General features: G+C 40.0%; 2 protein-coding genes across 2 annotated transcripts in view; one reads left to right on the top strand and one right to left on the bottom strand.

Annotated features, from left to right (window-relative positions):
- The window catches only part of CACNA2D3 (calcium voltage-gated channel auxiliary subunit alpha2delta 3), a 1,192,973-nt gene that overhangs the window by 1,033,552 nt on the left and 135,938 nt on the right, over window positions 1-23,483 (top strand). The window lies entirely within an intron of this gene.
- Window positions 4,229-11,460, bottom strand: LRTM1 (leucine rich repeats and transmembrane domains 1). Its single transcript, XM_019505004.1, has 3 exons — window positions 10,965-11,460; window positions 8,830-9,426; window positions 4,229-4,790 (listed from the first exon to the last, which is right to left on the bottom strand). The coding sequence occupies exons 1-3, from the start codon at window positions 11,035-11,037 to the stop codon at window positions 4,360-4,362; spliced, it is 1,101 nt and encodes a 366-aa protein (XP_019360549.1). The 5' UTR covers window positions 11,038-11,460; the 3' UTR covers window positions 4,229-4,359.

The following is a 23,483-nucleotide window of genomic DNA, read 5'->3' as shown; positions in this document are numbered from 1 at the left end:
CCTCTCTGCTGCCCCCTCTCCCCACCACTCTTCCACCCCTCCAGGTCCGGCCCCACTCCCCCTACTACTCCATATCTGGCCCTGCTCCACCCCCCTCTACTTCACCTCCCTCTGACTGCTTGGGCTTGGGGGGGGCAGATGGAGACTCCCACCATGCAGGAGGGAGTGGGTGTGGCAAATTATTCACACCCGCCCACTCCTTCCTGTACTGTGGGAATTGCCTCATGACCCAGCCAGGCTGGGGGCCCATTCATGGTGAATGGGGTCCCAGCTGGGCCGAGTCGTGGGGAAATAAAAGCCAGGCAGCTCCTCTAGGGGCATGGGCAGGCTGCTGCCACTGCTGCATGCACCACAGGGGAGCTGGGGGATGGGGGCACATTCCCCCCCATCTCCCTGGCACCTCACCCCTGGATGACCGGCTGGGCTCTGATTGCCCCATGCCTCAGCCTGGCCCAGCTGGGGCCCCATTCACAGTAAATGGGGCCCTGACCAGGCCAGGCTGGGTTGTGGGACAATGCTGAGGAGGCAAGTGGGGGGCACGTGCTGAGGAGGCAAGTGGGGGGGCACGTAGCCCCCTGGTTTGTGTATGCAGCAAGGGCAGGCTGCAGCCTCTACTCCCTGCCTTACTGCCACTGCTTTGACAGCAGTGTGGCTCCATGTGCCTCGCTGCTCAGCCTGCCCAGTCGCAGCAAGGCAGGAAGCAGAGGCTGCAACCCACCCTTGCCCTGTGCACAGACCGGGGAGCCACATGCCCCACCCTTGACAACCCGGCGCCGCACCTCTGGAGGAGCTGCTGGGCTCTGATTGCCCCACAACCCAGCCCAGCCTGAGTGCAGCCTGCCCCTCTTCCCACCTGGCGTAGGCCCAGCCCCACTACCCCGCTTCACAGCCTGGTATACCCCGGCCCCACTACCCCCCTCCACAGTCCTTCTTCTGGCAGTGGTGGTGGCAGCAGAACAGTGGGCTGCCGCAACCCCTGTTCTCCTCCCTGTCAGCTGTTGTTGGCAGGAGGGGAGGTGGCACAGTGCCACAGCTCCCTCATCCCTGACCACCTCCGCCTCATCCCCTGAACCCCAGCACAAAGTTGTTTCTGTGGCCACCCGAACCAGCCAATCACCTCCCGCTCTCTCGAAGAGGCATGTGCATTTGGCTTGGAGCATTACAGACAGACAAACAGAAGGACTAAGGCTTTTATTATATTAGAATTTATATTGAGTGGCCCCCTTAAAAGGATCTGACAATGCCCTAGGGTAAGCCAGCTAAATAGATAGCTAGCTAGATAGCTAAATACCATATTTGTTTGCATACTGCATGTACAGTTTCCTCAGAATTAGCCTTTCAAAGTTTAGTATGCATGTTTTAATTAAGAAAGCTGATTTTCTGCCCAAACTAGTAGCAGTGGCATGTCTATTCAGGCACTGCTCAGGGAGTTAATTGACTTCATGCCTCATTTTAATCTACTTAATTCCTTCTAATTGCTATTTACTCCATACATATTAATGATCCACTCTCCTTTTTAATGATCTTGATGTTCCACTAATCAAGCTATTTTTTCTCTGATAATTTTGTTGAAGAATTGGCCACTAAGCTACTCGTAGGCTTTCTTCTCTTATTTCACAGATAGGCAGACTTGGATTTTTCAGAATCCAAGATCTGCCCATGGAATCTGGTCTTCAGCAGAAGCTACTGTTTCAGCTTTTGATTGAACAGCCAAGATCTGATGAAAATTAAGTTGTGAACTCTGAAAAAAAAAATCTTCATTCTGTCTTCCCAAATCAGTTTGTGTGGACGTGCCATATGCTAGAAAATGCAGGGTTTTTTTTAATGGCAAATTCCATTCAAATGCCTGTATTTAGTAAACCCACACTTCCTGGTATCTAATTTTTGCTGATCCAGTCTCTGCCAGATGTTAGCACCCCATTGTCTCTGAAAAATTGACTGATGGTATTGAATGTCCCTTTGCCTTTTTACAGACTGCCCAGTTTCCAGGAAGGTTCTATGTACTCAGTTCCCTCTCTTGTTGAATTGTGAGCCCAGATTTGCTTTAAGGCAGGCTAGAAGAGCATTTTCATAAAAGCAAAGCCTCAGAAGTTTGAGCAACTTCATTTTTCCCACTAGTGGTTGTAGATTTAGTAGCCTGCCTTTTTTTCCACACTGCTCATTGCAGATGGCCTCAATTCTGAAGCTGTGGTGTAATCCGTTAGACAACATGGCAACCTTTATTTTGTCCAGTACATTGTAGAACGTAGGGGTGTGCAGAATGGGTCCTATTCAGTTCAGATTCGGATTCAGCCCAAATTCAGAGAATCAGCGATTCGGCCATAGACACAGCTTTAAATGTTTTTTTCTACATACCTTGAGGTACCAGGTGTGGCTCATGGATGCTGTAGTGCTTGGGCAGATGGGGAGTCCCGCAGGAGTGTCGGGGGCCTGTGCTCAGCAAAGGTACTTTTGGTCCACTTCTGGGTCTGCTGCCAAGCATGCTGGGCCCCACCCCTACATTCCCCCTCCCCCGTGCTCCTGTGGAATGTTCCATCCACCCCAGGATCTCAGCATTCATGAGCTGCTGGATACCTACACATGTGTAGAAAAAAACATTTAAAGCTGTGTCTATTTCTGAATTGTCAAATCTTTCCAAATCCTTTTAACTGATTCGGAGGGTTCCAATTCAATTTGGAGAGATTAAAGGGTCTCCTGATTCGATTTGGATTCAGAAATTCAGCCACTGAATTGGGCCAAATCGAATCAGCGAATGAAGCTTCAAACAACCCTAGTAGAAATGCCCCAAGTACAGCTCTGTGTGGGATATCTTCTGAAATCACAAGCAGATGGGGTTAATGAAACTCGCTGTTCCTCAGGCAACCAGAGTCTTGAACAAGCGCTTAAGTTGTTGATTGGCTTTGTGCTTCCCTCTGCCCTGTCATCTCTTCTCTCCCTCCAGCAGGCCAGTGATAAGGCAAGACCTGTTAGGAGGAATTACAGGACCTCATCATGTCCTGTAATGTGACTTCCTTTCCCTTCATCGGCACATCTTCCTCATCTGTGGTCTGCTCAGATCTCCTATCCAATAAGATAGAAAGCATTTGCAGTAAAGATCACTTAGGTTATAAATTAGGAGAAGATCTAACCATAGAAATAGTTCATTTCTACCCCTTTTGGAGGTTTTCTAAAACAGGCTAAACTAAGAGAGAGCTGAGGGGAAGATGAAATGACTGCTAAAATACCTTCCAGTCTTAGATTTTTATGATGTATTTGAAAATTACGTCACTTTAAAAATATTTTTATCCCCTTCTCATTTTCTGTTGAAAATGTGGCTGCAGCCCTTCTATTACAGCAATCTTTTTGCCTTCTGTTAGGGTAGGCACTGGGGTGAACTGGGCTGTATGGATATGCAGTTGTGTTGTTTTCATTATACGAAACCTAGCATCGTATACCTACTATGAGAGTTACAAAAAGGAAGCCTTCTGTAACTTTTTGAATAAGGATCATCAGAAATGTTTGTTATAAATAAGCATATTGGTCCATTGTAGACTAAAAGGTGGTTTTTATATCTGTATTTTATTTATGCTTCTTTTGTATCTGTCACAACCTCCTGATACTTGAGTACCATAATCCAACTAAAAAATTATTCTTTTCTTTTCCATCTTGACCTTTTCTACATTTGCTTACCTCCAAAATTGAGAAAGGTATTTATGTCTTTGCACAGACTCTCCAGACTCTAGAAATGAAATGCTGCACCTAACTATAGATTTCCTACCTCATAAGCTGCACTGTGGATGCAACACTGAATAGTATTTTATATATTGGAACATCTAGATTAGTGAAAAAAGTGTGTGTAAATAATTTATTTTTAAAATACTCAAATTGGTTGACTAAATTGCTTCTGGTGCCTAATTTTATTGTATTAGTTATACTTACAACTTCTTTTCTATTGTATTTCTCTAGGTACATATAAGGCAAGTTTCAGCAAAAAACTTAAAACTGCTTCATATCTTTCATTCCATAAAAGCTCACTCATATTGGCTAGTAACTCTCAGTAATTGCCATGTATTGTATCAATTTTACCTCAGGGCCTAGTTAATATAAACCAGAATATTTGGAAGTGGTAACATCAACATTTTTTTCATTTGAAACTCATGTTGTTTAACTTCAGAATGTAGGAATATACAAAGTATAAAGTATTTAATTTATCTATTTATACTCCTGACATAAAATGCTACCCAAAGAATATTTTCACAGAAACTTTTTAATGTGAAAAAGAAAAATACAGTAGTAATGAGTAAATCAATCCTACTTAGACACTAGGCTTTGCACTAAACGGGGAGTTCTTATTTTAGATAAACCAAAAACAAAACTCACTCAAGCCGAGCTATCAAATGGCTCTTTTTCCTCAGGACTCCCCTGTTCTATTGCTGGGGCCAAGCGTTCTTTGTGGTATTTAGCAGTAATTGCAGCATAGGCACAACCATAGACAGCAGCTGCCAACATCATTAGACACACAATTCCACAGACAACTCCAGTTATTACTACAGTGGCGATCGCATGACGCAAATTAACTGGCCTTGATTTTGGTTTAGGTTCACAGTCTGAATGGCTACTGTCTCCGTGTTCATTGTGATGAGCATGCTTCAGTGAATTTCTGTGCTCAGAGGTATGGTGGTGAAAACTAGCCAGGTTAACATGAGCAGCTGTAGGAGGACATACTCCATAGATCTCATAAGGGACTTTGAGGAGGTCCTTTCCTTTCCGATTCTCAGGTGTGGAACAGATAATGCCATCGCTTATTCCTCCTGAAAATAACATATTAAGGTCTTACAGTCCTGGGTTTTGTGAATTATCTATATGTTAAAACTAACAGAAACCTAATGAAATGTATAAAGCTTTGATTTTCTACTTTTAAAAATGTATAACCATATTTTATGAACTTTATGTTTCTAATTAATTATAGGGTAAGATTATGACATGTTAATCGCTTAAATAAGTTATTTGTAACCAGTAATTCATTAGGAATAAACTAACTTGTATTTTATAAATGTTATAATAAAATTGCCAATCATATAAAATAGGATAAATTCATAAATGAAAACAAAGATATATTGTTACCAAGCAAATTCATACCATCACTTTGTTCTTATAAACATAAATGGAAACAATATACCTGTTGGAAAAATGTCCCATTAGAACTGACAGAAATATTCCATGAAGTCATTGTTCTGACATTATGTGCTAATATTTGCCATGATGCAAGCTGTGAAAACCAAATGGTCTATGTGCTTTGACTTTTATTAGTACCTTGCCTGTAAAAATGTTGTTCCACTTATGCTATGTACAAGAACCAATTTATAAAGCAACGTTAGAATTGAGTAAACATGAATGCAAGAGTCAGAAAATTAAAGGAGTTAAGTTTGTTTATACAGAATGTATTTGTCCACATGGTACATCGTGGATATTTTATGATACTCATTTTATGATACTCATTTACTCATTACCTGTAACTCATTTAGAGCTAGGTCTTGCCCTTGCCTAAATGGGTGCTCTTGGTATGGGAGAAACAGAAAAGGAAGTGTCTTTACTTCTGCTTAAGCAGTAAAGCATAATTATTCCCCACTCTTATCCATTTCTAGAATCTCTCAGCTTCCAGTCTTGCCCATATACATGGGCCCTTGGAGACATGGTCTCTTGGTTAGTAAGTTGTGCCTAAAACAGTGTGAGCTTTCATGTCAGCATAATTAAATTAATTGAATCAAATCAGCTCAGATTTCTTCTCTCCTTTCTTCTTTTCTCATCCCAAACAAACCACCTTTTAGCTGAAGCCATGCATGGACATTTTCATCCTAAAAATAATTTGTTTGAGAAAGGAATGAGTACAGTTGAGCCCAAACCAAGCCAAAATTCCTGAGGCCACCTTCTCCATAAGTACTGATAATGTTCCAAGGTGGATTTGAATGTAACTGCTGCTTCAATGATCTGTAATTGGCCAAACCAAAAATGTAGGTCCAAACACCTCCAAACTTGGAAGTCTGAATGTAGATATGGATGAAGATCCACATTTTGCAGCTATGGTCCCCCTATCGTTATGAGTGGCTGAAAAGGTTGTGTTGGAATGGAAAATTGGATTTCTGCCCTAAGTAAAGCATTCAATCAAATTTTTTTTAGTACATTCAACAAGTATCAATTGCTTGAGTTGCATTCAGTTCAGAAATATTTAAATATTTTTAGTGTTCTAATGAATGAAACATTTAAGATTTTTTCTTTGAAATCAAACAATTTTCCATTACCAGCAGTATTCAGTTAGGGCACACAGCAGAATTCCCTGAGGCCAGAGCATGCCTTTGCCATAAATATGCAATCTGCTTCTGAGGAAGAATTGGAAGGATTAATGTGGAACATAACTCATTTTCTGTTAAGTCAGAGCTAAATAAAGAAATGTAAGTATGTTGGGATCTGTGGCATCTAGATTTCTTTCCAAACTGGTTATTAAATGGGGGTTGCATATTTCACTTCATTTGTAGTGATCAATACAAAGGTGGAAGTAGTAGAAGAAAATTACTGAATTGCCAAACAGTGGCTGTTTTTGCAGAGATAAAATTTTAAAAAGTTATGTTGCTGGCATGTTAATTAAGACAATCGGATATGCTTATCTTGGACCTTTACATTCTAAGTTGGAACCCCTGCAGATATTTGTTATGGGGAATTAGTCCAGAAAAATCTAACAAAAGCTTGGGGATGAAATATTAAGATGTTACCTTAGGGAGCTGAATCCCTTCAAGATGATAACTTCTGTCAGTTAAATTACAAAATTGCTCCATCAACACATCCACAGGAAGATTTTGATAAATTTTACTCTAGTTGCATGTGGCTATTGGCTTTAAGCACCTTGTTTAATTTTGCTGATATACTTCCTGAAACTAATTGCATCTTTTCACTATTATCTAGTTGCACTAGTAGTCTTAAATAGATGGGACTTAATTAAATGTATATCTTTCCTCACAGCTCCAATGAACCAAAGACAGATTTTGCGCAGTATTTTCCCTGGCACAAATGTTATTGGAAGATGCAGATATGTTTTATTTACCAGCTTTTCTCAAGCCATTTACTCTGGTTTAGTTCCCAGTATAATTTAGCATGGCCTCAAGACTGCTTTAATTTGTGCCCAGCTGCAATGACTGTATTTTACCAGGATACTGCCCTTTTTGCTAGCTGTTTCCCAGTGTGGCCAGTACTGTTGGAGCATGCTATTTCCCACTGTGGCCAGTAACACTGGAGCATGCCAAGGAACTGGCTCAATGTTTAGGTAGTTACCCTATGAAACAGGACCTCAATATAAAAAGAGATATAACATAGAAGAAAAAGAAATAGCAGTGTTCTAGTGAAAGATGTTCTAAAATTAAACAATTTTAAAGGATGGGGACAAAATTGAGATAATTTTTTTCTAATTGGGATCTGGTGCATATTTGAAACTTTCTAATGTAACATTTGGATGTTTCACTAGTCATTGATGCATTGGTTATCATCAGATTATTTTTTTTAAACTTGAGCAAGGAAATATGTATGAAGAATAAACATTTCTAGTAGAAAAGTATGAGGTTTTCCTTTATTCTTGTATAAACTTATTTAAATATTAGTTAGTTAATTAGTAGAATAAATTATAGCCCAGAGTGAAAGCTAGTTGGCAAGTTCCACAGTAACTTTTTGTGCTTAGTGCTACTAGAAAATAGTGATGAATGTGGCAATTCTGCTTAGGCATAGTAAACGGCAGACTATCACAGGTTATGTCTACTAGGACTTCATTATAGTCTGAACTTAGTCCTCTACTCTTTTGTTCTCAAATGAGATATCATCTTGAAGACGGTTGCCCACTTAACTGTGAGTTAAGGCAACTCAGTGGATTCTGAATAGCAGTTGTCTTGAAGCAAACAACTCAACATATACTGTTGTGTTGTAGTGTGCTAGTGTATTAGCTCATATGCCAATAGGAAACTTATAAAATACTTATATTTGAGCATCAAAGTTTATTTTAGGAAAAAAGCGGATGTCTTGTTTCCTAGTTTCTCAAAACCTGCCTTGCTTCCATTAATACCTTTGTTTCCTTACACTCTGCTAACTCAGATAGAACAAATGAGCAAAGGAATATTTTAGGATAATAAACCCTTGTAGGCTATAATCTAATCATTTTGGATTCTAAAACTGCCCATCATGAACCACTGCAAGGCCATTCAAAAGTAAAAAGAAACAACTTCTGAATATCCAAAAAAAAAAAAAAGTAAAGAAATTACTGATGAATTTGCAGCTAGCTAGAGAGAATTGAATGTTATTAGGTAGTTTAATATAAATATGCCCAAACTACATTGATTTGCATATAGTAAATATATTATTAAGATGCAAAGAAACTTTTCAGAAATATGTATTCTAATTTAAATATACCTGAAATTAGAATCTTTCACATGGGAAAGGATCATGTAAATGGTTTAGAGATTGCTATATGCACATTTTCTGTGCAGCCAGATGTCACTTATAAAACATGTGTATGGGATGGTGATTTACACAGTCTTTTCTGTGAGTATTTAAGATAATGCTGATGTATTTCAGAAAAACATGCCTATTTGTAGTATATTGTCAGTACAGAAGAGCTACGTCTAATAATCACATGCCCCAATTCAGGTAAGCATCCCTCTTCTAAAGACATGTGCGTAAGTGTGCTTCTGAGCACGGATGGAATTAAATGTGTGCTTAAATGGTTTCTTGCATTAAGGTCATAGCGATTAGGACAATTAAGGGGTATGCTAGGCCTGTTTGCCTGCATTCTTCCTAATGAAGAAAGTTACTTACCTCTGTATAAAAAGCTCTCCAGCCACAGTTTAAGGCCAAAGGCATTGCAATTACATTGCCATGGATTATCTTTGAAAAGAACAACTTTCAGGTTTGGAAGTGACTCCAGAAGAACTCTTTCCATTTTCTGAAGCTTGTTATGTTTCACAGACAATAACGTTATATTTCCGGTATTTTTCCCCAAAGTTTCAGGCAGACTTAATATCTTGTTGGAAGATAAATCCAGTTCTTTCAGCTGTGGGAGGGAACTGAAAGTCTTGTTTTCTACATAATGAATCAAGTTCTTGGTTAGGTTTAGAACTTGTAGGTATCGTAGCCCTTGGAAAGCACCTGATGCCAAACTTGTTATTGAATTATTAGACAGCTCTAAAATTTTGAGCCAAGGTGCTCCAGTGAATGCACTTTGATTGATTCTCCAAATGTGGTTATTCTGCAACAGTAAGATTTGAGTTTCAGAAGGTAAATGGGAGGGAATGTCAACAAGTCCTTGATTCTTGCAGTCTACTGTCTTCGAAGGTGGATGGCATAGGCACTTTTCAGGACATCCACGAACCTCATATATTAATAGGATAACATTCAAAATCAAAAGCAAGTAGCCTGTATAACAAATACAAAAATGCTGTGAAATCATTTAGAATCTATATGTTTTGAAAAAATAGATATTGGTTACCTAGACAAAGGTATAGGTATATTATTTGGATGTCAAATATAAAATAATTAGCCTGAAGGTTGTATATTTACTTCAGAGTTATGTATACTAATATAATACGAGTCAGTTGTAGATAAAACTAAAATCCTTATATGTAGACTAAAGACAATTTTATAAATCTGTAAAATTCAAAAAGCTGTATTTTGGGGCTTTATCTTAAATACAAACAAATTTTAGCATGTTTTGCCATCAGCTCCTTGCCATAAAAATTGAATGATTTCCTAATTGTTGCATGCCCAAGAGAATGTAATGCCTTGATAGAGTTCCCAGGGCTATTAAATTGTAATGTTTTTCTTTCAGTGGCAGTAATGATTCCAAACTGCCTTATCTTAAAAGTTGTGAGCACAGCCTCCATTTAGCTACTTTTTTGATTCCATGTTACAGCATAAAGAATTAAGCTAGTGTTCTGTTAGAGGAAAAACAATTTTCAAAAGCTTCACTATATGGAACTTAACAGCAGTTTCCCAGGATTCAGATTATTGAGCGGCTGTCCTTTAAAGTATCCACCCATGTTTATAGTTATTACTTGAAATTCCCTTACCTGAATGCCAGCTGTAAACTTTCCAGATGTTTGAACCCCTACCAGGCAAACATTTTTCAAGTAGAGTTGTTAAAATGGTGAATGAGGTCACAAGATTACTCTAATATTTAATATTTAATTTATTATCTACTGCTGTTGCTCCTAACAATAATCAAGTTTGCTTTGACTGAACTAATATAATAACTTGTACCTATCATATGTAGTTGCTTGTATTCCTTCAAAGCACAGTGTGTTGCATAAAGCTATGTTACTTCAGAGTACTTTCATTATTTCAATGAAATAATCAAGATGTATTGAGATAGTTGGAATATGATCTTATATTAATTATTTTGGCTCAGGATAATTGAAACAGGTAGACTGTTAGACCCTTTTCAACATTGTCTCAGTGGTGAATCAGTTCAATATTGATCATCTGTTATTTCAAAGTAGTAACTCTTTTAGTCAATCATTAGGGAAAAGCTTTGGAAATGAAAGGACACGTTTTCTCTTCCTGAGCTCAAGCATTAAATAGCAACAGGGAACTATATCTTAAAGGAATAACAAAATGTGATTTAAGTATTGACCATACTAAATCTATCAAAGAAAATCTTGGATTTCTGTAACTACAGTTTAACATGCTAACCACTAAATATGCACCATAAAAATGAAATTACAGTTGAAATAAAATTACAAAGTTTTTTGCTGCAGCTCTTGAATTCTGTGTTCATACAAGCAGAAATGCATTATCTGGTGTTACACTGTTCTGCAACAGTTATTTTTAGAAACAAAGAGAAACAAATACAGCTACCATTATAAAGTTAAAAATAGGCAATGGTTGGCAAAGACAATATTTCTGTACAAAGTAGAAGTACATTCCTATAGGTCTAAACAGGAATTATGTCTCACCTTTCATGGTTGTTTGCTTGTTCTCTTGTAGAAGGTTTAGTCCAAGTTTGTTAAGTGGAACGGTAATGTACATGTATTATAAAGTTGAAGTGGGAGTCAAGGGTATGTGCTAATCCAGCTTCTTTTGTGGCTTTATTTTAGAAAATAACTGTATCTTGCAGAGGAGCTCAGCTGTTTGATCTATTGAATCACTCCATCAGCATTCAATATCACTGCAGTCAGTTTTATTGCACTCCTGTTTCCACTGTCCATCTATAACTCTCAGAGGTTTTCACTGCCTCTTACTTGGTCATGCAAAGAGTGACTGTCAAATCAAACTGGACAGCTGTAACATACAAATCGTGACCTGGTAGCATATCCCAGATTATTTAATCTGCTTCAAATCCAGTGCACAAAAATAAAGCACCCTTTTAAAATCCATTTTAGTTTCTCAATTCTCTTCAATTATTAGCTGTGCTGTGCCAACCCTTGCAAGATCAGATGACTCTAAATGTGAAATCTGGTTATCCTGGGCTTTGATTGGAGGCAATGGAATATATAATATCACTACAGATAGGCCTATGTGTTGACATAGTTTTGACAGTGCACTTGTTTGTTCTTCTAGGATTTATTCTTCTGGCATCTATAAGGATTAACTGTGCTGAAAGGATTTTGTTGCATGGGAACAGAGAGCTGGTGCTTCCCAGAGTGGGAATGGTAAACATATTTGTGTGGACACTACAAATATTAGGTGGATTTTTTTTTCAGACTCATTGACATTTTAAATGGTAGTTGATTGAAAACTCATGTTTCAGGGTTATATATTGCCACTGCTACCTTTGTCTGCAACAAAAATACAGCATAACGTTTACAAAAGGAATAGGACTAATGACGTATGGCTGTTAAATGATTTAAACTGCAATGAAGCATTCAAATGAATATGAAACCTGGGATAGTGAAGACCTTCAAGGTCAAAAGCCTGGTGCTCCTCATCAGTTAATTTTGTCATGAGGAAAGATTTAGAAATGACACCACCAAAAATGGCAGCACTCTACAAATGCTAAGCATATAGTTGCATTCCTAGGGGCAAATTGTGTTACATACCAGGGTCACAATTTGCTTAGAATCTGAGTTTCATTTGGGATAGTATGATATGATGCAGAATTAGTCTCAGATTCATTTTTGGTGGATAATTCTAAACTCGAGCTTTAAAAAATAAAGAACCAAATCTTTCTTTACATTATTTATTGAACATTCATTACCGTAACTTGAAAGTTCTGTGTTCTCTGGTTGGTGCTTTGTAAATGTGTAGAATGCATGAATGCACAAATAATCTCCCATAGGAAACAATGCAATTCGGTCCCCTCCTCCTCTTGACTAGCCTCCAATTAATAAGGTTAAATTCAGTATAGAGCAATCAACATTTATGAGTTACACTACCAAAAAAATGATGAGTTTGCTTCCAGACATTCTGAGATTTCTCTTTTTTTTATAAAGAGATTCTGTAGTGTTTTAGGTGTATTGATTCATTTTTGTGAGCATTTGACAATTTGAATTGCTCTGCTCTACATTGAGAGGTGATAGTGACCCTTGGGTTCTACAAGAGTTCTCACTTCTCAGAAATGGCCTTTTTCCTTGAACAGTAGCTAATTCTCCTAATCTCCAAATCCATTCCGTTTCCCCAGATTCTGTCTCAGTTATGTCCCTTACAACAATTTTGCATCAATCCCAGTTTGCATGGGTCTTCCCTGGGCCTCCCATCAGTTTTGCTTATCCTATAGGCCCTAGATCTCTCCATCAGACCCCAGAACCTCCATCTGTTCTGGCCATTTCCCATGTAGCTCCATGACCTAGTCAGTTTTGTCCCTTCTCTGGTTCACTCCCCTCTTCTAGGCTAGGGTGGCAGGTGCAGCAAGATCCTCCTCTTTTTCTCCCCATTTGCAGGCCAAGTGTTTCCAGGACAGAGAGGTTGAAAGGGGCAAGGCAGGAAGAGAGGAGCTGTTTCTGATTTTTCATGGGAAGGGTGAAGGGAACAGACTTGGCAGGCTATTTCTGCTTCTCCTCCTTTGAGAACAGTGTTGGGTTGCTGAGGAAAGGGGGAAGAGCTCTGCCTACATCATGAAAAGCTCTGATTTATGGCATCTACCTCAGGAACCAAGCAAACAGAAGAGGATGCTGAACAGGAACTTTCCATGATGCAAGGCCCAGAATTCAGGAAAGGACTAGATCTTCTTATATCATCATGAGTCTTACACCAGTCCTAGCCAAAATTACCTTCACTTGTGAAGATTTTTTGGAATTGGCAAGAACTGTATTCACGGTAGAATTAGAGTTGAGAGACTCAACTTGTCCCATAAGAATGTACATGCTCAGACGAGTAGCTTGTAGTTGACAAAGTTGGACTCAGCCCAATTTCCATCAAAGGTTGTCTCTGCAGTCATAGGCAGCTCACTGAGAAGGCTCTACCCTAGCCCTTTGTAGGGTGTATATCTGGCTCTTTCACTTGAAATGCACTGAATAAACGCTGTACTTCAACAGAGAGAAAACAAGAACGAGCTTTGACAAATCTAACATAGATTTGACAAAACCATAAATAAGCAAGGCTTTCAACAATAATGACTGGACCTGGCAGATATAAACTGAAAATATTGTTTGGTATCTTGCTGCTGTTGAGGCATCCAGGGGGAACTAGTTCAAAAGTTCATATGTATATGAAGGTGGAGTTGCCTGTGTGTGTGTACGGGTAGAGAGAGGAACTTTGATAATTCACAGTCATTATATTTACATGAATACAAGATGAGGTTGTTCCCCCCAAAACAGTGCAAAGAAAAAGCCCCGCATCTCACATTCTTATACATGGAAATACATGGTGTATTATAAAAAGTTGCCAAAAGCACCATGTGCTCAGTTATGGAAACCAACTATGAAGTTGATTAAAAGCAGCCAACATGGAACATGACTATAAAGCACATGGCCATATTGGACAAACATACAGATTTATTTTTTGCAAAAATATGTATTTCTATATATATAACTACATATATAACTGTACCTCTAACAAACTGTCAAGTGACCACTGTGGTTCACATGACAGACCAAATCACACTTTGACAGTTAAACTATTTTAGTCCTATTGCAAAGTTCACATCACACACCTGCACACCCATGCACCCATCACCATTCCAGTGCTTTCAATCATTGTCACTGTATTTGTCATTGTCGTGGTCATCTCTGTCCTCACCGCTGTCCACCTTGTTGTTCTCTTTGGAGGATTTGCCTCTGAAAAGTCTATGCCAGTCCCCTCTCTTCCATATAAGGTCCGCCATCTCTTTCCTGTCATCCTCTTCTGTCTTCCTGTAGTAACAGTACATTTCACTCAGCCCCATTTTAAAACAGTTCTCAACTGTGGGATCTGAGTGCCTGTTTGTGAGTAGGTTTCTGGCCTTCCACAGGGCACACCTGAAGCATGAGATGAATTGGTTGAAGCGAGCTGTCAGGGCCCCTTGCTGTTTGGTCAAGTGCCTATAGAGGACCACGTCTCTGGTCCAGGTTCTGAAACGTGTCACCACCAGGAGGAATGTCTTTACTTTCTTCCATACCCCTCTGGTGTATGGGAAGTCCCAGAAGAGGTGGTCAGTTGTTTCTGCCTGCCACTGGCAGGTCTGCCTTGGGCAGTTCAAAGAACCAGTCTGCCTTGCACTGTTTTTCCAGGCCTGTACAGGGAGTGCCCGGTGGGCTGCCTGCCAGTTCAGGTCTCTGTGCTCCTTCTGAAGATCCTTGTGGAAGATTCGCTCCCACATGGCCTGGCAGCTGTCACCTGTCGTGGGCGATATGATGTCTCTTGCCCTTACCACCTCCCATATCTTGTGGTGGTTCACCAGGGTTGCTAGGGTCATGCCGTGCAGCTTGTATTTTTCCCAGAAGCATTTCAGGACCTTGTAGAACCATGGAGACATCATGGCCCATGGGCTGCCATTGGTTGTTATGTACACCTTCCACTATTGCAGCAGCTGCCCTGCAAATACTTGAGAAAGTGGGCTGTTTTGGATTCCACCCCTGTTGCTAGTTTGCAAATCTGGCTCATGTACTTGGCTCAGAGAAATAGAAGGATGTCTGGCATTCTTCTGACATTCCTCTGTCTCCAGACAATTTCACTTTGTACGGCTTGGTCCTTGCCACTTTCTTCCATGTGCAGTTCTAAAGGAAAACACACATGGAACCTACCATAAGAATAGATTAGTGCAGCCTATCTGAACAAGGTATATGTTCCTCCAAGCCCAAAGGGAGGTAATCCCAAAATGAATCAAAGGGGGCAAGAGGATGCAAAAGTCCCCATGACTCACCCCAGGACTTCATAGGAACACCTGGTACCAGTCGTGAGTGGCAGTCTGATTAGCACATAGTTCCTTTGTGGAGAATATCTGCTGACACACATAGTGAGCAGTGCAGAGCTGTGGGGGTCACCATGCCTTAAGATGCCATTGACTCTGCTGGGGCCCAGCCCAATGCCCTATCTGGTAAATTATGAGACTTTTGGCTTTGGACTTACATTACAGTTTATACTACCTATTTATACAGTTTATACTACCTATAAGTAGGTGTAAAAGTGCTGCTTAAAAGTATGTTTATGGAGGACTTATGCTAAACTTTGCAGCAGATTCAAAAAAGGTAAAATGCATCAATTCTGGATGAACTAAATCTATGGGTACCTATAGTAATTTGCCTATATGGTAAATTATGTTCATTTCAAAGAAAGTGTTTTCAAATTTGTCCTAGTTTTTATGTTGTGGGAAAGAAATTTCTGACAGTAAGGTGAGGAGAGGACTGCAGAGGGAAGAAGTTGTGGGAGGCACAGGGTAAGGGGGCTACCTGACCCGCAGATTTATTTTCCCTCCTGTAGCAGTGGGAAGGGGACAAATTCAAGGCAAACCTCCAATAATTAGATTGTATACCTAGAAAACGATAACAAATGTATACATTTTACATATATAGAATCTAGGGGGTCATCCTATATTCAACGTTGTCTTATATTTGAGTAAATACAGTATTTCCAAAATGGAGCTCTTACAGTCATCTCCTATCTTGCCCCACCAATCATGGCAACGTCCTTTGTTAACATATGTCTGAGTGTTCAGGAGGTTGAGAAAAATTATTAGGAGAACTGTGCACTACTTTATTACTGTACATGGATTCCTTTGCTGACTTGGAACAGAAAATAGTCAAGACAACTGAAGGATTAATGGATAGAGGTGGACAGGGCCTGAAAATGTGGAGCAGCTGACATTCTATAAAGTAAACCCAAGAGATCATCCAGAAAATACTCTGGATATTGGTGGCAATGTTAGGCCTCATAATTCTGGATACTCTTGGTGAATTATAGATTGTGTGAATTCAAGATGAAAGGTTACAATGTAGTGAAAAGAAATCTTATGAACATTGGTCACATGACACCACACCAGCATTTAACAGTTCTGACTTTTGAAATGGAAGGTGAGGTTAAAGACAAAGAATAAAATCCTTTACTTTATACTAACCAAGTTGAAAAATCAGCTGAAAACCAATTCCCAAAGCGTTGTTTTCTAATACCTGCCTGCATCTTCCCCAAGGTATGCATGCAGCATACTCATTTGTGAATGCAACTTGAAGTATGTATTCTATGCAACAGGGAATAATTTTAATTAGGTTTCAATTAGATAATGTAAGGACCACTATGAGTCACCATGTAAGTCGGAAATTATAACTATCAGGAAGTGTTCTTATAATTACACATTGCTGTTTGAAGGTACAGCATTTGGGAAGGACCTTTCCTTAAGAGTTGCCTCATCATAGTTCCTGCTTCAGATAACATTCCTCCATGTTTGACACATCTCTTCCAGTGCATCTGTGAGGGCTGACATCAGGCTCTTCTAGCAATTCCTGTTCTTGTTACAGGATATGGTGACTTTTTTACTATTGCTTCCTGTTATAGCCAATAGTGTTTCTCACTTTTCAATTCTCTGTGGATGTTAATATAGTTTTCTTTCAGCTTATGAATTCAGGGTTCTGATCATTGTTCTTTCTTTCTAAATTATTGTCTTTCAACAAAAACTTGCTAGCCAGGTGTGTTTCCTGAGTTCTTACAGCACTTTATGTGATATAACAGAAGCTTTAAAGGATGTCTCTCAGATCTCTTAGTTTGGGTAATCCTTTGAAGCTACAATTGTGTTATTTTTAGCACTCAACAAATTGAAAAGAAGTTTGCAGGGCAAGGTCACTGAAAGTTAAGCACTGTGTGAGGTTCATTTCCAACAATAACTCAAGCCTTGTTTTGTGTATTTTGCATTGTAGTCTAAAAAGTTATTCCTTTTTTAGTTTAATCTTCATGGCAAACTTAAATTTGGAAACACATTATTAAATCTGTCAATTCACTTTTTATGTATATATGGTTATTTTTTTCCTTATATTGCGATCACTGAAGATGTGTATTTGTAAACAGAATTTTCCCCAGCCTATAATTCATGTCTCGTTCCCATTTATTAGTTATGGTACTTTGGTAGAAGAAAAAACAATAATGTGGTAAAAATTATAGTAGTAACACAGGTAAACGTTTGCCAGAAACAGAATAACTATGAAATCTACTCTACTTCTGGCTATTTAAACAGCGATCAAGATTTCTTTTGGTTGTCTGACGTGGTGCAGCAACTGTGTTTTTCCTTAAATTGACTTGTGTCTTGTTATACCAGGATATATTTCCCATCACAAATGTGAAGACTGTCCAGTGAACTAACACCCACTATCCCCACTGCTTGCTGGTAGGTGCACCCTGTTGTATGCACTGCTAATGATTACTGCATTTACCGAAAACCAAGATGACTTCAAATTCAAGAACCCCTTAATAATTAGATTCTATGCATGGAAAATGCATAGAACTGAGTGCCAGACAGGGCACTGCATCTAGGGGTGCAGTGACCCCAGCCCTGAGAAGGGGCACAGTGCATTGGGGGCCAGGTAAGGTCGAGGCTGCCTGAGCCCCATAGGAGGCACAGACCCGAGGAGGGGATTAAGGGGGCCAGGCATGGCTACGGCCACCTGAGCCCCAAGCACCCAGACCAGAAGCCCCAGGGAGGGCGATCATGAGAGAAGCCCCAGGGAGGGCACACAGACAAGAAAGGCCCCAGTGTGGGCCACGAGTAGAAGACAAGCCCGGAGGGCGTCTGCGAGGGCACAGGCAACAGTAATTGACTCGACAACATCCGGTACATCTGAGAGACTTGGGGCGTGATATTAGGGGTGGTAGGAGCCATGTGTAGCCCTTGAGGCAGGAGCGCACAGAGTCACCGTAGACGGTGCACAGATTGGAGTACGTCAGGGGTACCGTGTCAAGGAGTATAAAAAGGCAGCCTCCCTTAATAATCTTATCATCAAAGATGTGGCAGGTGAGATCGAAGGTGCATTGACACCTACTTGGCATGGTAGGGGGGGCGCTAGGAGAGATCACAGCCGCTCTTAGGACCCTGCCCAGTGACATTCTGAATTTAGCAGGAGACTCAGTTTTTACATTCTTTTTTGGGAGCTTCTTGCAAGGTTTTTTGTGATAGTCTAAACGCTCCAGCATGGGGTTGGAATGAGTAAGGGTTGTTTAGGCTACATACAGATGCTCAAAAAGCCTGAGGCAGAATTGCTCAAGCTTACACAGTTTTCTATACGTGGTATAGGTCAGTTCAAGAGTAAACAGAACACATGTTCACCCTTTGGTGGGCAGGGGGAGGCATATCATTTAGACTGCCTGCACTGGCCAAGTGAAGCAGGTTGGGGGCACTCCAGCATGCCTCCCAGGTTCTGTGCCTGCTCATGTGGACATGGGGGTCTCTGGGTGGACTCCCACACTCCCACCCAGGGAGCCCCATACACCCTACAAGCAGGTGCACACCCAGGGAGCCTGACTGAAATGTAGGGCACAGCAGAGCTCCCCTTCCCTCCCTCCCCTGCCATTGTCAGCCACAGTGCTTACTCTGCTCTGTGACAGCCTGGGGCACGGCTGGCTGGACGCTTGGTCAGAGCAGCTGAGCATAGGCCATGGCTAGTGGACCTCCCTGCAAGGCAGGGGAAGCAGGGGCTTCAAAGGAGCTTGGGCTGCTGGCAGATAGCGACCTAACATGATTTGATAGGGGATCTGGTACAGAAATTTGATGCATTGGACTAACCTAATTTGAACAAGTTTGAGTGCACATCTACCCAGGTTTATTTTAGACTGGGTTCTGCCATTTTTAGACCAGACTCGTTGTCCCAAACTTCTGTATGTTTATGTGAATGGTTTGATTTCTAATCATTCACTCCGAATAATGGGTAACATCTGTACCTAGGCTTGAAGGTGAGGAACAGGTTTGTAGAACAGACTTTTATAGTCTGGCTCAGATGCAGGGACCCCGTGCTTAGTGAGCCAAGTCTTACTGGTAGATTTGGTTTTGAGGATCTAAGGCCTTCAGATACAAGCATGACTGGTTTACCTTACACTTAATTACAGGTCAGATCAAGTTGCAGCCAGAGGCCTTTAAATCAGATTTCATGTGTCTGCACATGTATTGGTGCCATCACAAGTAGCAGTGGTAAAACAGGCTTCCATTTTCAGTCAATTCTCAATTTATAACAATAGGCTGTTGTGTGCACTGTACATCTTTGTGTAGATATAGATAAAATGTATGTCAGATAAGTATGATTAAAGTTAATTAGTGAGTTCATATTGCTGTTACAGTAAATAGAAACAGATGGTGCTTGACATAAAAGTAATAGAAACAAAAGGATCAAGGAAACCAGGAATTGAAAAAGCATGTCTGAGATCAAGTACAGGGTTTACATGTTGTTTTGTTTAGATATTTTAGATCATTTTTTTTATCCTGTCTCAAAAAAATATAAATTGGGATAAATTTCATCATTCTTCATTTTTTGATTGTCATGTTGCACCAAAAAGTTATTTGACAGCTTTTTTGTTGCTGCTTTGTTTGCTTTTTGTGTATTTATAGCAATATTTCATACTACTTTTTTATTGGTAGTCAGAGATGACCATGAATTTACTTGTGTGATAAATTTAAAGGAAAACTGTTTTGAATTTAATTTATTAGAAATTTAAATGTATAGCAGTCTAATTGTCTGTGAGATCTAAACGGTTGTTTTCATATGTAAGCTGTTACCAGAGTGGTCAGGATTTTTTTTTTAATGGTTCTTTTTGCAGCAATGAAAACTCCCACAATGCATATTGAAGAATCGGTGAAATAAAATACATGTTACTCTGTCTCTTGAGCTGCAGATCTCTGGCTCAACCACAAAATAATAGTAACTACCTCATTAGGTCTTCCACCTTTCTTGCAACAAAGTGAATGTGAAATTCAGTAAAACTGACTGATGGATTTTTGAAACTACAGGTTTTCCAGAGTTATAATGAGGATTTTCCTCATTAGCTTAGCATCTGTGTACTAAAGACAGTTGTAGGAACAATGGAGTGTAAAGGCACAAAAAAGATTACAAAGGGTATAAGCTAGGAGACTTTGTCACAGTTCTATTCAAATACAAAATTGCATTTCTGTTAACTATTTGAAGTCTCATTAATTTTGGCAAGGTACTGACCACTTAAGGATGTGCCAGCTACTAAGTGTATGAATCAAACTAATCGCATGCTTGAAGTCCAGCACATGCTTAAATTGCACCAGGACCAGAGTATTTGCTAGCTCTCAGCTTTGAGCCCTTTTGTGGCTTTAAATTAGGCTTTCTGTCTTTTTTGTTTTATAAAGAAATGCATTCAAGAGATCCTGTATACAGCACTATCATATATATTACTCTATGCTAGTCATCCTCTTCTATTTTATTTTAAATGTATTATGCAGCAGTCATAAGCTTCATAATAGATGGGTCCAAACTGGAATATCACCATTCATTACAGGCTGCACCATTTCACAAATGGAGCAGGGATGTTGCAAACACTTTCCATATGATTCCAGTGAACAAGAATGAGATTGATACATATGCTTGCTGGCACTGTTCTCTATTTCAATAGCAGATATATTTTACAAGGCTGTACATGGCATGCTGCTGTTCCTGTCTCTCTGTTCTTCTCCCTTTGAAATTCAGTGTGTTGTACCTTCTGTTCTAAACGATGTAGCAGCAGGCTTGCAGAGTCTTATATCTACCACAACATCTTAGAGAACACGTGGTATCCTTCTTAACAGCAAGCAGATTTTCTAACACCCACCATGTTTTTAAAATTCCTTTTCTCCCACAGAAGGCTTTTATATGAAGCCAGAGAGTAAAGCAAGGTATATGGATGAACTCCTTTTCCTTTGCCACATGTACCACAGTTGTACTGTTGTCAGAAATAATAAATCTTTGTGAAACTCAGCTCAGTATGAATTATACTGACATAGCTCTTGAGAATTTCCAAAATAGGCTGCTAAAAGGACCTTAAAGAGAACAAAATTGTTGCAAAGAAGATTTTAATTAAGAAAATTACATGAATACTTCTAATTCTAGCTTTGGTCAATGCAAAAGAGAAAACGTATTCAAATAGAACTAGTTGGATCATTGCAATCCTGCTATGTATATAGCAATTAATTTCCTTGATCCCATCTGATGTCAACATAACTTTTAACTAAATGAAATTGGACTCAAAGGCTAGCTATAGACATTCAAAAAACCCAAGGTGGAATTTATCAAAGTTATGTGGTTTTCTGTAAGCAGCGTAGTTTAGATAAGCAGCGAACAGAACAAACATTTGCCCTTTGGTGAAGGCGGGGGTCAAATCTTAGACTGGGTTCCACCATTTTTAAACCAGTTCCTGCATGCTGAACTTGTGTTCCATTATGCGTATAGACTTGTTTCTGATTAATTATACAGATAAAAATGTAATGTTTGTACCTGGCCAAAAAAGTGAAGAGATATAGTAGGAGTGGGGTGGAATTTGGTGCTGACTTAATGTATCCTTGGAGATCACAGGGATTAAAATAAAGCAAAAAGTGGTGGTTTTAAAGTACAACAGGAAGCATAACAACAATATGTGCTTTTGGGTGGGCAGGTCAAGCAAAAATGAAGAAACATTTTGGCTGAGGTAATGGGGCAGAGCTGGGAGGTGAAGATTGGAATTTGTATTAATGTTTTTACCATTCTGCCACAGTTTATCTTGTCTATTAGAGGAGGAATTCTTCCTTTATATATTTTTCTATGTGTTTGTTCAGTATCCAGAGTCACAAAGTCTCTGATTCAGACAGGAGCATTTGGGTACTACTGAAAAAAAATCAAAATAGCAATGACAGTTTACATACAGAATCAGGGACTAGTAATATCTTACCACTTTCTTCTTAACCTCATGAAGAAAAGAAGCTATATTCTGGGGTTACTGTTATAATCTTAGTAGAATTTTACCAAATGGTTGACACATGAACAATTGCAAATACAGAGAAATAAGAACATAATTGTTTCTAGAAATAAAATTCAAGATGATCAGTGTAAAGGAGGAAATGCTTCCTAATTGTTATAATTCTGGGATGTGCTTAGTTTGTGTTTGCTCTAGCATAAGTCTTTAGCCTGCTTTTAAGTATAGGTTCTTTTATGTCATCCCTTTATGTAATACTAATAATTTGAAGGATGAACATTCTGGGTCAGGCAGAGGCATTAGCTAAGAGGATAACAAATTTATGACCGCAGACTGAGTGCCTGTAGGCAAGCATAAAGAGAAATACTATATAAAGTAAGTTATTTTCCCCATGCTTTTTCCACAGAAATTGAACAGACACATCAGTATTATTTCATAGATTTCATAGACATTAGGGGCTGGAAGGGACCTCATGAGATCATTGAGTCCAGACCCCCTCCCCCCTCCTGCCATAGGCAGGAAGTTAGCTGGGATCAAGTGATCCCAGGAAGAAAAATATCCAGATGTTTTTTGAAAGAGTCCAGAGTAGGTGCTTGCACCACCTCTGCGGGGAGTCTGTTCCAGACCCTGGACATGAGCACTTATAAAGAACTTTTTTCTTATGCCTAGTCTACATCGGCCTTCCTGGAGTTTAGACTTTGTTATCCCTTGGAGAGCTCTGGTGAACAGCTGTTCTCCCAGGTCCTGATGTACCCCCTTTATATATGCTGCTACCAAGTCCCCCCTGAGCCTTCTCTTTTCCAGACTGAAGAGTCCCAAATCCCTCAGCCTCTCCTTGTATGGCCTGCTTTCCAGGCCTTGGGTCTCCTCTGAAATCTCTCAAGCTTTTTCACATCCCTCCTGAAATGGGAGGCCCAAAACTGGATACAGTACTTCAGCTCACCAAAGCCAAGTAGAGCCAACCCCGCTCTCCCAGCTCCGCAGTGGCTGCCCCACCTACCCCAGCTCCAGTTTTTTGGGGAAAAAAAGCCCCAACTGAGTGGGTGCTGCCAGGCAGAGGGTGTTTCCCACTGCCCTACGCTGCATGGGGGGCTCTGCATGAGCTCCCACATCTCCCCCCTGCTCCCCCGGTCCCCCCCTAAGGCTGCCTCACCTGCCCCCGGCCCAGCTTTTCAAGAACCCCCCCAAGAAAACCCCCCAAC

This window comes from Gavialis gangeticus, unplaced genomic scaffold (assembly GCF_001723915.1).
Source record: "Gavialis gangeticus isolate Ggan-Ray unplaced genomic scaffold, GavGan_comp1, whole genome shotgun sequence".
Lineage (NCBI taxonomy): Eukaryota > Metazoa > Chordata > Crocodylia > Gavialidae > Gavialis > Gavialis gangeticus.
The sequence above is the reverse complement of the archived record's forward strand: the minus strand, read 5'-3'. Positions and strand labels throughout refer to the sequence as shown.